Source organism: Carassius carassius, chromosome 2 (assembly GCF_963082965.1).
Source record: "Carassius carassius chromosome 2, fCarCar2.1, whole genome shotgun sequence".
NCBI classification, from domain to species: domain Eukaryota; kingdom Metazoa; phylum Chordata; class Actinopteri; order Cypriniformes; family Cyprinidae; genus Carassius; species Carassius carassius.
In genome coordinates this window covers 30,786,743-30,803,380 of record NC_081756.1, presented here as the reverse complement: position 1 = coordinate 30,803,380, position 16,638 = coordinate 30,786,743, and the positions used below count along the sequence as shown (strand labels likewise).

Sequence of the window (16,638 nt, the reverse complement as noted above, 5' to 3'; positions counted from 1 at the left end):
ATGCTTTCTTTATTACAAACACATGCTACAGTTGTGTTGTCTGCCCCTTTAAATGCTTAAGCGCTTTAAAATCAGGTGGATTCTAATTGGCTATCAATGTTCTTATCATTCATCAGCTATGAAATCATTCTGAAAATTATTTTATCAATATTGTTCGACTGCGTCATTTCACTGTGTCACTATACAAGTAACTGTGGCGTCTCTATTCTCTTAGAATTAGAATGATTTTTAAAACGTTATAGTTGTCATTATTATTATAGTTATCAGCTTTGATATGCTTGGGCCTAAACAGATATTGCTGATTATTATTTGAATTCAAAACAAGTTATAAGAACTGACGAGTTATAAGTGGGATTTTTCTTCTTTTCGTTCTTTTTTTTTGTTAGGCTCCGATTACGATGGTTACTCCGTGAACGGAGACACTGAGGCTAACGGTCAGGCTGATTTCGATAAATCCTCCACAATTCCCCGTCACAGTAATATCGCCCAGAACTACCGGCGCATGATACAGACTAAGCGTCCTGCCAGCACGGCAGGCCTGCCCAGTGGAGTGGGCGCTCTGTCCGGGACAGCCACCATTCGCCGAACACCGTCTACAAAGCCTGGGGTGAGGCGCACCCTCTCCAGTGCTGGCCCTATTCCTATACGCCCACCCATCGTGCCAGTCAAGACCCCCACTGTGCCTGACTCACCTAGTGGGTACACAGGCCCTCCCGCCCGTGTGGGCAGTGAAGAATGTGTATTTTATGTGCCGGATGATGCCTCTCCGGGAGCGCTGGAGTATGTGAAGGCCTCTCCAAAGCGGCTGAGCCTGCCTAACACAGCCTGGGGCTCAGGGGGTGTAGGCGGCTTAGAGATGAGCGTCTACGGCCAGCCAGGTGAAGAAGATCACCTGCTGGCTGCCAATCGCCACAGTCTGGTGGAGCAGATCGGGGAGCTGGTCGCCAGCGCTCATGCCTTAGGTGAGGGCCAGTATCCTTTCTCCTCACTTCCAAACCAGCCCCCACCAGGCCCCGAGTCCCAACCTGATCCTGAAGTGCCCCAGGAGGGTGAGGACATGCTGAGAGCTATTCGCCGAGGGGTGCGACTGCGCAAAACCACCTCCAATGATCGCTCTGCACCCCGGATTTTGTGATGCCTCCCGGGGAGATGGGAGAATACATGTGAAGTAACACAGAAAATAAAATCACAATGACTCTTTAGAAAATGAGCTATGATAAAGAGGATTACAAAATTAAATGTTTAAAGTCATTGTAGAAAATAATGTAAAACAGTAATGAACAAAGTAAATGATATTATGTAACAGCAGGCCCAGGCCACTATAACTCTTAGCGTGTTCGAACACATGTTTGTCTTATTAACAGACACATCACCGCGGGATAGTCTAACTGTAGTGAGACAATTAACTACTGACGGAACAAGGGACCGGGATGTCTGGGGGTTTTTGTGGTCTCCTCCAGTTCTCCGCATGGTCCCAGTAGAATAACAGCCCTCCCCAAATGATGGACCCCAGGAATCAGTGCTTGAGAAGCTCATGGGATATGCAGGGACTCGTGCAGTTCCTTGTCCTCCACAACTCTCTCTCCAACCCAGCCCTCACCTCCAGTAAAATTGACATATCATCTTGAAAATCATGTGGTATCGCTGTTGTGTGTTGGTCTGCAGTCTGGAGGTGAGCAGGGCGCTGCTGCAGGTCAGCTTGTGGTTTCATAGATAGACAGGATTTATCTTTTGTTCGTACACTTCTCCCAAGAGTAGGAAAGGTTTATGTCAGGTATGTGGATTTTATAGAATTAGGGTGAAAAAAAAACACCATGATAATGTGGAGCAATAACATTTTTTTTTTCCTTTGATGGGGGAAGGATTCAAAGATCAGCTTTTAATAAAGTTGTTCCTTTTTGATGTTCAGGTGTCTTTGGGAAAGCAGTTGCTAGTTATGGCTTATTTAAAAAGAAAACGAGAAATAGAAAGGATGCAGAGCACTTTTAAGGCGTAGTTTTGACCGATAGTTGTCACTGTGGCCACACTGTGTGTGGTGAATGCTGTGAGACAGCGCGGTCACGTGCCCTGGTACACAGGGAGACGAATGTGTGTAGCAATGTGATGATATAAGAGAGAGATAGGATGTGAAGCAGAGATGGAGGTAAGAAAAATTATTTGGCAACATTTTACAGTAGGATCAATTTGTTAACAGTATTAGTTAATTGAATGTATTAGGTGTCATGAACCAACAACGAACAGAATTTATTCATCTATGTTCATTTCTATTTATTCTAGTTCATTTTCTATATTTCGAGTTGAATAAATTAGCATCAGCTAATGTATTATAAAGTTGGAGTCAATAAAATATTAATACATTTATTCAGCAAGTATGTATTAAATTGATGAAAAGTAACAGTAAGGGCATTTATAATTGTTTTCTTTCTCTTTGTCAAATAATCCTGCAAAAATGGATTATGGTTTTTCACAAAAGCAGCAAAACAAATAATCATTTCAGCCCTGATTATATAAAAATACGAAATAAACTGCCTTGCCACGGCAATAATAAAATACAATTTTAAAGTATATTAAAATAGAATAATAATATACACCCCCCCCCCCCCCAAAAAAAAAAAAAAAAAAAACTTTTGAACAGTGGCATATATTTATATATTAGCATTAACTAGATAAATTAATATTTTTAACAAAAAAAAAAATCATTGTTCATGACACCTCACAACACCTATTGCATTAACTGTTAACCAGTTGAATCTTATTGCAGAGTGTGACCAATGATCTTGAAAGGGAACTGGTTGATGCATTATATTTAATTTCCAATCTGAGCTTCTAAAATATTTTTCAGGAAATGTTCTTTTACTTGTCAAGCCTCAAACCACAGTCCTGTGATATATCTCTAGGAGGGGTGGAGACAATGAGCTAAGATGAAGGCACACACCTGGCTGACATTTTTTGGGGGACTTAAGAATGAACTTTGGATCTGCAGAGGGAAGAAGGGATGAATAAAGGAGGTGGAGAGAATGAACTCTGGGAAGAAAACTCATCCAGTTGTTTATGATAAAAGCATTCCACTGCCTGTTTTAGATGATTCATGAGTAAATTCCTATGACACAAAAGGTCGCTGGTTGCCCTGGTTGAAGAAAAAACAATGCTCTGTGATGATACTGGATGTGGAAGTGATATGTAGGAGGTCAAAACATAGTTTTAGTCATGTAGTGTCTGTTTGTGAGTGACTTTCTGTTCTCCCAAGACTCCCTATAACCCCTGCGGTCATAAATAGTGCTGTTGCGCCAGACACTTGCTCCTTACTCTGCCTTTTGTTTAGTTTTTTGTTTGAATTTTATTTTGCATAGAGCACTCTGTTTTAGGAATGCCTGTAGCGTGTTCAAAAGGAAAAAGTATGTCTGCTTTGTGACAGTATGTACGACTGTGTTGATCTTTTACTGAAAACAGTGCCATTCCGGAACACCAAGGCCATAGTGAGAACAGGCTAGAAAGAAAGAACAAACATATGCATAAACTTCATAGGAAAGTGAACTGTGGCAAGTAGCTTCACTAAAAATAAACGTCCCACACAAATGTTCTCTTGCAATGGGATTCAAGGGGTGAGTGAGGAAACTATTTACAAGAGCATCAAGTTTGACAGAAAAATAGTACACTTTGCTAGACAAAGAGAGAAAGAAAAAACAAACAAAAAAACATATCTATTACTGTTACATATCCATACGTTTCATGTGAAGCTTCATGATCTGCTTTATGTGATAAATCACAAAGATAAAGTTCTCAGAAGTTCCATCACAGACACATAAATGCAGGAAGATACGACAATAAGGAAGACGGAGAGTTGATGAGAAGTGAAAGAAAAAGGAGACTGGAAGAGAGAGAAAGTCAAGGTCAGTGGAGAATAATTGGTGAATGAAACCGATAGGAAGCGAAGTGAAGAAGGAGTGAGAGGGAACAAAAGACACAAAAGCCTGATTGCAGGTAGTTGGCTTACTGTTGTCTCTTTATTGTAATGTCAGTATCTGCAGGTTTCTGCTCCTGAGGTCATGCATTAAGATAAAGACAGTTAAAAGCCCCTCGGAAGGAAACTACCAGTCACTTATGATCTCAGCCTTCAGCATCTCAATACACGCACACAGCAGAGAGGCTCTTTTTTGGTTCTCAGGTGATTATACGCACATTTTCTCTTTGTTTTGCAGTGTTTAAAATTACTCATGTCATGCTTATTTGTCTCCCGCTGAATGTCATGATATGCTCACTATAAGGCAGCCATCACGACTCAGCTGTAAAAATATGATTGACCTGTCCCTTATACTTTTGTCCAGCAAACTCTCATGCCAATTCGTAACTATTTTATGTGTCCGCGAATTCATACAGTGCACACTCTACATTTGCATGGTTTAGTAGGTTATTATCTGATCATGCACCACAGGTTTAGGGTTGAGGTTAAGGGTTGAACCTCATGTTGTTGTTTTTTTTTCTTTCTTTCTTAAAATTGCACTGTACACATACAAAATCACCACCTAATAAAATAGTAATGCCTTCTCGTGAGATTGGGTTGGTTTACCCCTGGCGAACCCCTATTATTTTAAGAATTATCAGGGAAGGTTTAGAAATATATGTGCATTAATTATGTTTAAATGTGATTTTTGAGGGCAATATTTTGATTCTATTAATATTCTATATTAAATTATCTTGACCATCTCCCACTCTCCCCTAAAAATTAATAAATAATAAAAAAATGTATGTGTTCCATATGGATCATCTCTGTCATTTGAGGGGATTTGCCTGGAAAACATTAGTAGTAGCCTTAGTAGCACACTGGACTCAAAAAAACAAAACAAACATTTGTCTTCAGTTCCGCCTTTAGACTACAAACTGTATGTTTTGTTGGTGAGCCAAACGAATGCCAAAAAAGAAGTGAACTGGCTGTACTTTATATTTATATTAAGTAATAATTGACCAAATGCTTTAGAGTTAGTGCACAATCAATGAGTATAATGTTAGCCTTAACGCAACTTTATGCCATTTTTGATATTCACTCACGAAAGCAGCACGCTAGTCTCATCCCATTTCCTTTTTCATCGTGTTTCACATCTCTACAATGGCTACAGACAATAACTGATCATGTGCTGTGGGTGACAGAGAGATGAACTGCTCATTTGGCTTGGAACACGTGCAGCCTCCCTCTTCTTCATCTACTCACGTGCTGTTCCTGAGAATGCCCTGAAAGACACCCGTCTCCCACGCTCGGTTCAGCCACGACACCACGATGTTCCCTCACTGTCATCTCCACCGAGTGAGTGCTCGTGGAGGGAGGGCTTGGCAACCGGGTGTCATGGAAACTGGGCCATGTGTCTTACGCCATTAGTAGTTGCGAGCCTTCTCTTTTCTTTCTTTGAGAATCACGCACATGCCTCACAACACACCCCAAAACATCAGGTTCCACAGCTCAAAACTTAACTGGTGAACTTGATTATGTTTCTTAAAGGCTTAGTTCACCCAAATAATAAAATTATGTCATTAATAACTCACCCTCATGTTGTTCCAAACCCGTAAGACCTCCATTCATCTTCGGAACACAGTTTAAGATATTTGAGATTTAGTACGAGAGCTTTCTGTCCCTCCATTGAAACTGTGTGTACGGTCTACTGTCCATGTCCAGAAAGGTAAGAAAAACATCATCAAAGTAGTCCATGTGACATCAGACACAACACTGCATTGACGCTGCTGACGTATGACGTGTTTTCATGTGCGCCCAATAACAAAAATAACACGTCAGCAGCGCCACTGCAGTGTTGTGAACTCTCTCACAACAGACCCGGAAGAGAAGACAATGCTGAATAAAGTTGTAATTTTTTTTTATTTTTGGACTAAAATGTATTTCCGATGCTTCAACAAATTCTAACTGACCCTCTGATGTCACATGGACTACTTTGATGATGTTTTTCTTACCTTTCTGGACATGGACAGTATACCGTACACACAGCTTCAATGGAGGGACTGAGAGCTCTCGGACTAAATCTCAAATATCTTAAACTGTGTTCCGAAGATAAATGGAGGTCTAACTGGTTTGGAACGACATGAGGGTGAGTCATTTATTACATAATTTTCATTTTTGGGTGAACTAACCCTTTAAGTTCATTCACATGTAAAATATATATTTTTTGTCTCACCCCATCCCCTCTTTCCTCCTCTGACTGAAGTTGAATAACGCTACAGGTGCATTGTGTCTCTCTTCTTTCTGCTTTTCTCTCTTTACTCTTCTGCTTTCATTTATTGTGCTGTTTTCCTAAGGCTAATCTGCCGCTGTTGCTGACAACATCATTTCCTTTTTGGTAATATTTATCCTTCTAATTTTTGTTAAGTTTAGTCACAGCTAATGTAACAAAACACACTGTGATGATTCCAGTATTAATAAAAGTTGTACTTAAACTGTGTGTGAGGCGAAGAATATTCATTATAACCTATTATTCATTATGCTAGGTTTTGTGAGGGGAAGTCATAAAGATAAAAAAGTTGAAAATGTGGCAAAAAGGCGAAAATTATAAGATCTAAAGGAATGACATAAAAATCACAAATGTGAAAAAAAAGAGAGATGTATCGAAGCCTGACTTTTTTTTTTTCTTATAGGCCTATGTGGCGGAAATGAACTACTAATAACAACGATTCTGTGCCACGTATTGATTAGACGTATTAGAATATTATACCTGCAGTCATGTTGTCCAGAACGGCATAAAAACCAAGCATGAGCTATTATGCATACATTTCAAGGTTTAAACCTTATAGCCTACTTCATGCACACAAAAATATAAAACAGAAAAAGGTGACGTTCAGTTGAAAGTGCAAGAGGTTTGACGGAAGGTACACAGCAAGGAAAGATCAAATCTTAACTATACCATTTAGAGTGGGCACATTTTATCTTAGATGCTAGGGGGCGCCAAAGTGTTTGTGACTGCAATTCAACATCCAGATAAAGTGATTATTTCTTCAAACTGTTTAGAATCTAAAAGTGAAGCACAAATAAATCTCGTCTTTCACCGTGAAAATAAGTAACTTTGTAATTATGTAATTAATATCACAAGTCAGTCTCTAATCATACAGAGATTAGCAACTCAGCCTCCAGCTTTGTGTTATTTGCTGAGAAAGCCCCTGAAGGTGTAGAAGACAGTCCCAGCTGCACACTGGACTGCTCAGAACTCAGGTGTGTATTTTCAGTGATAGTCGAGTCGTGCATCTATATAGAGCACTTATGCAACTACAATTAAAACGTCTCATGTGCTCGTCATCTATCTGGTGAGTTCTTAAACCACACGAATGCAACTTTAATTAGAAAAAGTAGGCCACGATTAATTTAAGAAACCTTAACAATGATATTCAAGGGGACAATGAAGGGATTAGAGAGTGTGAAAGGAGAAAAGAGTGTTTAATGTGTGATCTTTCGGATGCATCCCACGAACGGCATATTCACGAAATCATACCCACGTTGCCTGTCGAAACCCTGAAGGTGAGTGAACATGATCTTGGGTTCTCATTTGAGTAAACTGTTCTCTGTGTTAGAGGAACTACTTTAATGTGTAGCAATACGCAAATCATTATTTTAAGTATCAACTACGATCCATCCATCCTCCAACGCACTTGTCCTATGTAGGATTTTAACTTACACAATATAATTATAAAAAATTTAATATTTCTGAATGTTCTCTGAACAAACATCCCTTTTATTTTTTTAAATGTTTTAAAAATGTTTTCCTTTGGGTAGGCTATATAAACTTTATGGAATATTCATCATTTTGCAAACATTATAGGAATGTTACGTTTAAATGATTAGAGAATATTATGAAAAAAGTAGTTGTGAACGTCCAACTTCATTTCAGGACAAACTTTCCATTAACAATGTATGATTTAGGATAGATTTTTGTGAGGTATTAAAGGGATAGTTCACCCAAAAATTGTATGTTTATCTGTTTACCCCCAGGGCATCCTAAATGTATGTGACTTTGTTTCTTCAGTAGAACACAAACCAAGAATTTTAGCTCAAACCGTTGCAATCTTATCAGTCTAATAATGTATGTGGATAGGAATCACGGCTAAAACATACACTAATAAAGTAAAATTCCTCTTCTTCTTGCTTCATGGCAGATCATATACTTGTAAGTGCATAACCACCACCTACCTCTCAAATGGACCATTGATTGATTGTAGATAACTACATAAATCAAAAGTGTGATTCCAACAATGAGTAGGCCCTGACATGTGTTGTTTAACCCCAATGGAGTTCAAAATAGCCGCGTTTCCACTGTCACTTCCGGGGGAATGATCGTGCCTCGTCGGGGCTTCCTCGGGCCAATGGCCAGGGTTTTTTGGCCCGATGAAAACCTTGGGCCAAAGCAGGCCAGCTGGGGCTAGAGGAGGGGTTATGAACAAAGGTGGAGTTTCTCCGAGTCTGGAGAGCGTCAGCACAGCGGATCATTTCAGAAACAGCCATAACTCCAGCATTAAAGACTTTTTAAAATAAGTTGAGCTCAAAACTCACTCTTAGTCAGCAGTAGGGATGGGACGGTATGAAAATTTAATATCACGATTATAGTGACTAAAATTATCACGATTATCAATATCACGGTTTTGTTGAAACGAGATGAAAGTGTTCAAAAATAGTTGATGCTCACACTGAAAACATTTCAGCAAGTTTTATATTTAATAATCAACAAACAACTAATAAAACAAGCAACTCTATGCACTTAATTTAAAGAAAGATTAAATTCTGTGGCATTTCCTTCCTTACAATGAAAAGTGTAGAAGCATAGAAAAGCATAGAAAAGTCACTGACTTTCGCCATTCCTTCTCGAAAAAAAACAAAAAAAACATTGTGCGCTGCGCTTGCGTCAGACTGTTGCTGGCTGGACATGATTTAATAGTGAGTTATTAAAACCGCGATAATCAAACACGGTTTTAATGATAATTCATTTTTAAACGATATTACTAACCTTCAGCACATTTTATCACGGTTATCAATAAAACCGGTTATCGTCCCATCCCTAGTCAGCAGTGAGTGATTGAAATAACTTGATCCGATGTAGATTATAATCACTAAACAAGGCAGAAATCTTTATAAGCGATGTAAAAGATTATGCACGCTAAACATTAACGATACCATAGTAAACATGGTAAATGCAACCAGGACAGAGAAGACGTCAGCTTCTTATTCTCTATTACAATTGTTTATTTATTTAACATATTTTATCGGTCATAAGTCTCGTTTCGAGAGTTTAGCTCAATGTAGCATATCATCAAAATATAATAATGATTTTTGTTCGGGAGTTTTTTATAAAAATAGAGAGCGTCTGCACTGCGGATCATTTCAGAAAGATAACGGCTATAACACCAGCATTAAACTCTTTATAAAATAAGTTGAGCTCAAAATTTCAGTCAGCAGCGAGTGTTTGAAATAACGCGATCCAATGTGGATTATAATCACCATTCAAGGCAGAAATATTTTTAAGCGATGCACGCTAAACATGTTACCATAGTAAACATGGTAAATATGACCGCTTGAAGAAATTAGACGTCAGCTTTTTATTCTCTATCACAATCGTGTATTTATTTAGTAACTTATATTATATGTCACAAGTCTCGAGTCCTTCGTTCGAAAAATATCCCATACACAGGAAAGGATGCATATGTGTAGCCTTCGTGCTCTCAAATCACCCACGATCCTATGCGCGCAGCTTTGCTATCTTGTTCAAAAATTAAAAAATGTCGAACGTAAGCGGAGCCGGAGTGTTAATGGTTTTTATTTACGTTACCAAACATTTGTTATAACTGTAGTTAATATAAGTAAAGTTTAACGTTTAAATGCCAGTACAAATTACTACCATCTTGATATTGTAAATTATACAAATACAAATGGCTAACTGAACCGGACCTGTCATTTAATAGTTGTTAGCTTGGTTGCGTCACCGGCATTTCTTTTATAAAAAACTAGTTAAGTTGTACAAAGTAATTTAACGATACCATTCACAGCGTTATTCAAACGGACCTTTTCACTGACATAATGACGCAATTACGTGCACTTGCTAGCCTGTTCCATTTACGTGTTCTCCGAATGCTTAAGAGGAGTCTCGCCTAGCCTCTGAAGGAAGTGACTTGGAAGGACCAGTCCTGCCAAGGAAGTATCCTTGACATTGAGAAACGCCTAAAGACTCGACTGAATAAGCAGGCTATTTTCATAAGTGTTAAAAATAAATAAATAAAATAGAAATAAGTGTATTTATGTGTGATTAATTTTGAGTCCTGATAAATTAAATCATTATGATCAATGTATAACTTATTCTATAGTTAAAACATAGATCCTTTTGAATTTTAATATTTAACAAAGCATGCAAACAAACGGCCGCTTTTATAATGTTACTGTGTGATCGCGCATGTTCCAGTGATTTATTTCTTATTAGTTTTCTGATAACTTCTCTTTGTTGGTGAAATGATGAGGTTGCGGATCTTCAGGCTTGACTGTGGCAACCCTGCGCTATTCTGGCCTCGGTGCTACTGGCCTGAGGCTATTAGCCCCGCCCGGCCCGCTTTAAGCACTGGCTCGCACTGGCCCAACAGTGGAAATGCGGCTAATGTTGATAAATGCTGATCCCAATGCATCATTTTCAACATGAATATTAAAATCACCAACAATTAAGACTTTAACAGACTTTATCTGTAGCCAGCACTAACTCAGACAGAAAATCTGAAAATTATTTAATAAATTCTGTATGGTGCCCTGGTGTCCCATATACAGTAGCCAGTACAAACGTCACATGGGATTTATCACAAGGGATTTATTAACACTTGTTTCTTTGGATAATGTTATTTGAATCACCATTACTTCAAATGAATTATAATTGAAACCAGAGCTCTGAGAAATACTGAAAATATTACTATAAATTGTAGCAACACCTCCCCCTTTTACCTTTTGGATGCGGCTCATGTTTATAACAGTAATCTTGGGGGGTAGACTAATTTAAAATAATGTAATAATCATCAGGTTTTAGCCAGGTTTCTGTCAAAAATAACACATCTAAGTTATGATCTGTGATTATATCATTTACAAAAAGTGCTTTTGTAGAAAGGGATCTAATATTCATTAAGCCAAGCTTTATCATTTGGTTATTTCTGTATTATATATATATATATATATATATATATATATATATATATTTTTTTTTTTGAACATCAATTAGATTGTTACACTTACATTGTTTTGGATGTTCTTTTGTTTGGAGGTTCTTGACTCGTGAAAAAGTCAATCTTTCGTTCATTGTCTGGCTCTGCTTGGTGTTCATCTTCAGTTCTCTCTTCACAGCAGTTCAGTCAGTGTACTGTTTTGAGTAAATGAATTACTCCGGGATATTGGTTTGTTTGAACTCAGAAGCAGTGTCAGCTATGGCGTGCGGCCCAGTCCAAAAATAAGGCTACCGACTTGTCGCGGGAATTCACCGTACAATTGCCAGTTGCCACTGAGTTTACCACTGATAGGCCTGCGGTGCATCAGTATACACACTCACCTCACGCAGCGAACGACTCACTTTCCTCAGCGAACGACTCACTTTCCTCACGCAGCGAACGACTCTCAGCAAACAAATTACTTTCCTCACGCAGCGAACGCCTCACTTTCCTCAGCGAACAACTCACTTTCCTCACGCAGCCAACGACTCTCAGCGAACGAATCATTTTCCTCAGCGAACGAATCACTTTCCTCAACGAACGACTCACTTTCCTCACGCAGCGAACGACTCACGCAGCAAACGACTCACTTTCCTCAGCAAACTCACTTTCCTCAGTGAATGACTCACGCAGCGGACGACTCACTTTCCTCACGCAGCTAACGACTCACTTTCCTCAGCGAATGACTCACGCAGCGAAATACTCACTTTCCTCATGCAGCCGGCTACTCACTTTCCGCAGCCGGCGACTCACTTCGCGCAGCCGGCGACTCACTTTCCGCAGCCGGAGACTCACTTTCCTCACGCAGCAGACCACTGACTCTCTCTTCATGTAGGGACCGAATATAATAATTAAACTGACTTCTATATTACATCCAAAAGAATATTTAGATATAATATTTAAATATTCAAAAATGTGTATATTTCATTAAAATGATATAATTGCCTTTTGCAAATTTATGAATGCATGGTTAACTTTTTTTTCTGCAGTAACTATGCTATATTGAGACATTTTAAAATCTATATTTTCTTAAAAAATAATAAAAATAAAAATGAATTATAATCTAAATAACTGTATTTTCATGCAATTTTATAAATAAGTAGGCTAATATATAATGTTTAAAAAATATGATATAAACTATTCTAATATATAGTGAGAGCTAAGCTAAGCAATAAAACAATAAAAAGGCACAGGTTAGGTCGAGGTGTACAGCAGCTAAAACCCCAGTACTACGTTTTATAAACTGTGGACCCCAGGGTACCTAATCGGCGGCAGGACACCTTACTTTCAATTCATTCAATTCAAGTTTATTTGTATAGCGCTTTTTACAATACAAATCGTTACAAAGCAACTTTACAGAAAATTATGTTTCTACAATATTTAGTAGTAGCTAGTAGTTTGTGAACGTTTGACAGGATTTTAGAAAAAGAAAAATAATAATAATAATACAAGACGTAGTCAGCTAGATGATGAACTATCAATATTATTAATTAATAGTAATTATATGATGCAGTCACACATGTAGCAATAATTGTTAGTTCTGTTTGTTGATTCAAGGTTAGGATCATCTGGGGTCCTCTGAGGGTCAGCATCATCTCTTCTCAGGTGTTCTGGATGCAGACTGGAGCTTGTGTAAATCCTAGTTACCACGGGATGTAAATCCCGTGGCAAAACATAGAAACAAAATAGAGACATCATTAGCATAGCTGCTGATCCAACAAAGTAAAATTAGTTTAACCCAAGCTAAAGAATAAAAATGCAGATGCAACTACACTCACAATTTAAGAGATACATTATTCGAATGCTTGGCGAAAGAGATGCGTTTTTAATCTAGATTTAAACAGAGAGAGTGTGTCTGAACCCCGAACATTATCAGGAAGGCTATTCCAGAGTTTGGGAGCCAAATGTGAAAAAGCTCTACCTCCTTTAGTGGACTTTGCTATCCTAGGAACCAGAGGTGGAAAGAGTACAAAAATATTCTACTCAAGTAAAAGTACCATTACATTAATGAAATTTTACTTAAGTACAAGTAAAAGTACCAGTCTAAAAATCTACTCAAGTAAAAGTAAAAAGTAGCTCATTTAAAATTTACTCAGAGTAAAAATTACTTAGTTACATTTTAACAGTGGGAGGGAGTCAAAATGGGACAGGCCAAGGGTGTCAAACTCAGTTCCTGGAGGGCCACAGTCCTGCACAGTTTAGATATAACCCTAATTAAACACACCTGATCCAGCTAATCTAATCATTTAGGTTTATTTGAAAACTACATGATATGTGTGCTGGAGCAGGGTTAGGGCTATGGCCCTCCAGGAACTGAGTTTGACACCCCTGGGATAGGTCTATTAATCTCAAACTAGTTGTTTTTAATTAAAGGAATCAGTTATTTAGAATAATAAAACATTTGGGCTGTTACCAGGCAAATCAGTATCAACAAACTCATCTTTTAATGCAGACGAAATGCAGAAGATTCATTGGAAGTGGCATTTAGATGTATTACACTGTTTAGTACAGGACAAGAATGCATTTAACCTGCAGTTACAAATGCATGAATAATGTTTTGATATACAAGACATAAAATGTTGAATACTCATTTGAAATGATAAGAAATTAATTATTTAAAAAATCAAAAGATACTTTAAATGTGAAATTAAAATGGCCAGTATGTGTCAGCAAGTCACTGTTAATAAGTGAGTCATTGCGATTGAACCGAATCATTTAAACGGTTGATTCATTCAGGAACGAAACACTGTCACGTTGCTCAGAGACGCAAAACTGTGCTTTGGTGGCTGTGTTTGGAATTATTTTCTGTTGTAGAAATAGAGCTAAAAAAGGCAATATAATGTCTAAAACGCAAGTCTCTTAATTAACTTGTTTACTGAACTGTTATATATATGTATGCATGTATATATTCATGATGATTTTTGGAGGAAAAGATGGCATTCTTTGTGTGATTTCGATTTAATATATGAAATTATATAAATATGTGAATTTCCTGCCCCTATATCTTCAATTTTGTGATCATTCTAAATGCATTTTAGGAGACTGAATCACACAGTGAAAGAACGCACTATAAATGCGCGCGCACATCATTAAAACAAAAATAGCACACTCCTCACCACTGTCTTTTTGGCTAATTTGTGCAAAACCTCTTGCTAAAATGTCAAAGCTTCATTTTAACCACCAATGCAACGATGCAATTATTTAGCTTACCTCTACATTCTTGCGAAGGGTTGATGTCTTGTCGAGATTTTATAAGCTGCTAGTTTGGTCTTCCTAAGCAAGTACAGCTTACACTGCATAATAGAGCATACATATGGCCAGGGGTTCACTTCATTTCCTTCGAGTTCAACTTCAGAATATGACGGGGTTTCGTTTTCAGCGGTGTCTGCACCACTAACGCCTGTTTTGTCCGTCTGCATCTTTCTTGTGATTTTAGCGCCAGTTTGCCCTCCTGCCCATTATTTACTGCCGTAGTTTCCAGGGAGCGATTTTTTTTTTTTTTTTTTTACTCAGTAATTAATGTGTTTTAAAATGTAGCGAAGTACAATACTTCAAACAAAATATACTTAAGTAAAAGTAAAATTACAGATTTAAAAAATTACTTTAAAAAGTATTAGTACACAAAAAAGCTACTCAATTACAGTAACGCGAGTAAATGTAATTCGTTACTTTCCACCTCTGCTAGGAACTACCAAAAGTCCAGCGTTTTGTGACCTTAGGGTGCGTGATGGGTTGTAGCGTGGTAGAAGGCTAGTTAGGTACGCAGGAGCTAAACCATTTAGGGCCTTATAGGTAAGTAATGATAATTTGTAACTGATACGGAACTTAATAGGTAGCCAGTGCAGAGACTGTAAAATTGGGGTAATATGATCATATTTTCTTGACCTGGTAAGGACACTAGCTGCTGCATTTTGGACTACCTGTAGCTTGTTTATTGACGAAGCAGGACAACCACCTAGAAGTGCATTACAATAGTCCAGTCTAGAGGTCATGAATGCATGAACTAGCTTTTCTGCATCAGAAACAGATAACATGTTTCGTAGCTTGGCAGTGTTTCTAAGATGGAAGAATGCAGTTTTTGTAACATTGGAAATATGATTTTTAAAAGACAAATTGCTGTCCAATATAACACCTAGATTTCTGACTGTAGAGGAAGTAACAGTACATCCGTCTAGTTGCAGATTGTAATCTACAAGATTCTGTGTGGTGTTTTTTGGTCCAATAATTAATATCTCTGTCTTATCCGAATTTAATTGGAGAAAATTATTTGTCATCCAATCTTTTACATTTTTAACACACTCTGTTAGCTTAGATAATTTTGAAGTTTCATCTGGTCTCGTTGAGATATATAGCTGAGTATCATCAGCATAACAGTGGAAGCTAATTCCGTATTTTCTAATAATATTACCAAGGGGCAACATGTATATTGAAAATAGAAGGGGACCTAGGACGGATCCTTGTGGCACTCCATATTTTACTGATGATAAATGAGATGACACCCCATTTAAGTAAACAAAATGGTAGCGATCGGACAGGTAGGATCTAAACCATCTTAGAGCCTGCCCTTGAATACCTGTATAGTTTTGTAATCGATCTATGAGGATGTCATGATCTATGGTGTCGAACGCAGCACTAAGATCAAGTAAGACTAGAAATGAGATGCAGCCTTGATCTGCCGCAAGAAGCAGGTCATTTGTAATTTTAACAAGTGCAGTTTCTGTGCTATGGTGGGGCCTAAAACCTGACTGAAATTCTTCATACAGATCATTTTTATGCAGGAAGGTCCTCAATTGAGCAGACACAACTTTTTCTAAAATTTTAGACATAAATGGAAGATTTGAAATAGGCCTATCATTTGCCAGTACACTAGGATCTAGTTTTGGTTTCTTAATAAGAGGCTTGATAACCGCCAGCTTGAATGGTTTTGGGACGTGACCTAAAGATAACGACGAGTTAATGATATTGAGAAGCGGTTCTTCGGCTACAGGTAACAGCTCTTTTGGTAATTTAGTGGGTACAGGATCTAATAAACATGTTGTTGGTTTAGATACAGTGATACGTTTATTTAGCTCTTCCTGTCCTATATTTGTAAAGCACTGCAGTTTATCTTTGGGTGCGATGGATGAAACTTAAGGGTTAGACGCTGTAGAATCTACATTCGCTATTGTATTTCTAATGTTATCTATTTTATCAGTGAAGAAATTCATAAAGTCATTACTATTTAACGTTGGTGGAATATTTGAATCAGGTGGCGTCTGGTAATTTGTTAATTTAGCCACTGTGCTAAATAAAAACCTTGGATTGTTTTGGTTATTTTCAATGAGTTTGTGGATATGCTCTGCCCTAGCAGTTTTTAGAGCCTGTCTATAGCTGGACATACTGTTTTTCCATGCAATTCTAAAAACTTCCAAGTTAGTTTTTCTCCAT

The 16,638-nt window shown here is 37.9% G+C and overlaps 1 protein-coding gene across 4 annotated transcripts in view; it reads left to right on the top strand.

The window, feature by feature from the left end:
- LOC132108020 (protein MTSS 2-like) overlaps window positions 1–3,395 on the top strand; it is a 78,035-nt gene extending 74,640 nt beyond the window's left edge. For all 4 annotated transcript variants that reach the window (XM_059514464.1, XM_059514473.1, XM_059514482.1 and 1 more), the window contains one exon: window positions 387–3,395. In XM_059514464.1, the coding sequence (XP_059370447.1) occupies window positions 387–1,135 (749 nt within the window). In that variant the 3' untranslated portion in view covers window positions 1,136–3,395. The remainder of the gene's footprint in view (window positions 1–386) is intronic.
- Window positions 3,396–16,638: the final 13,243 nt, after the last annotated feature.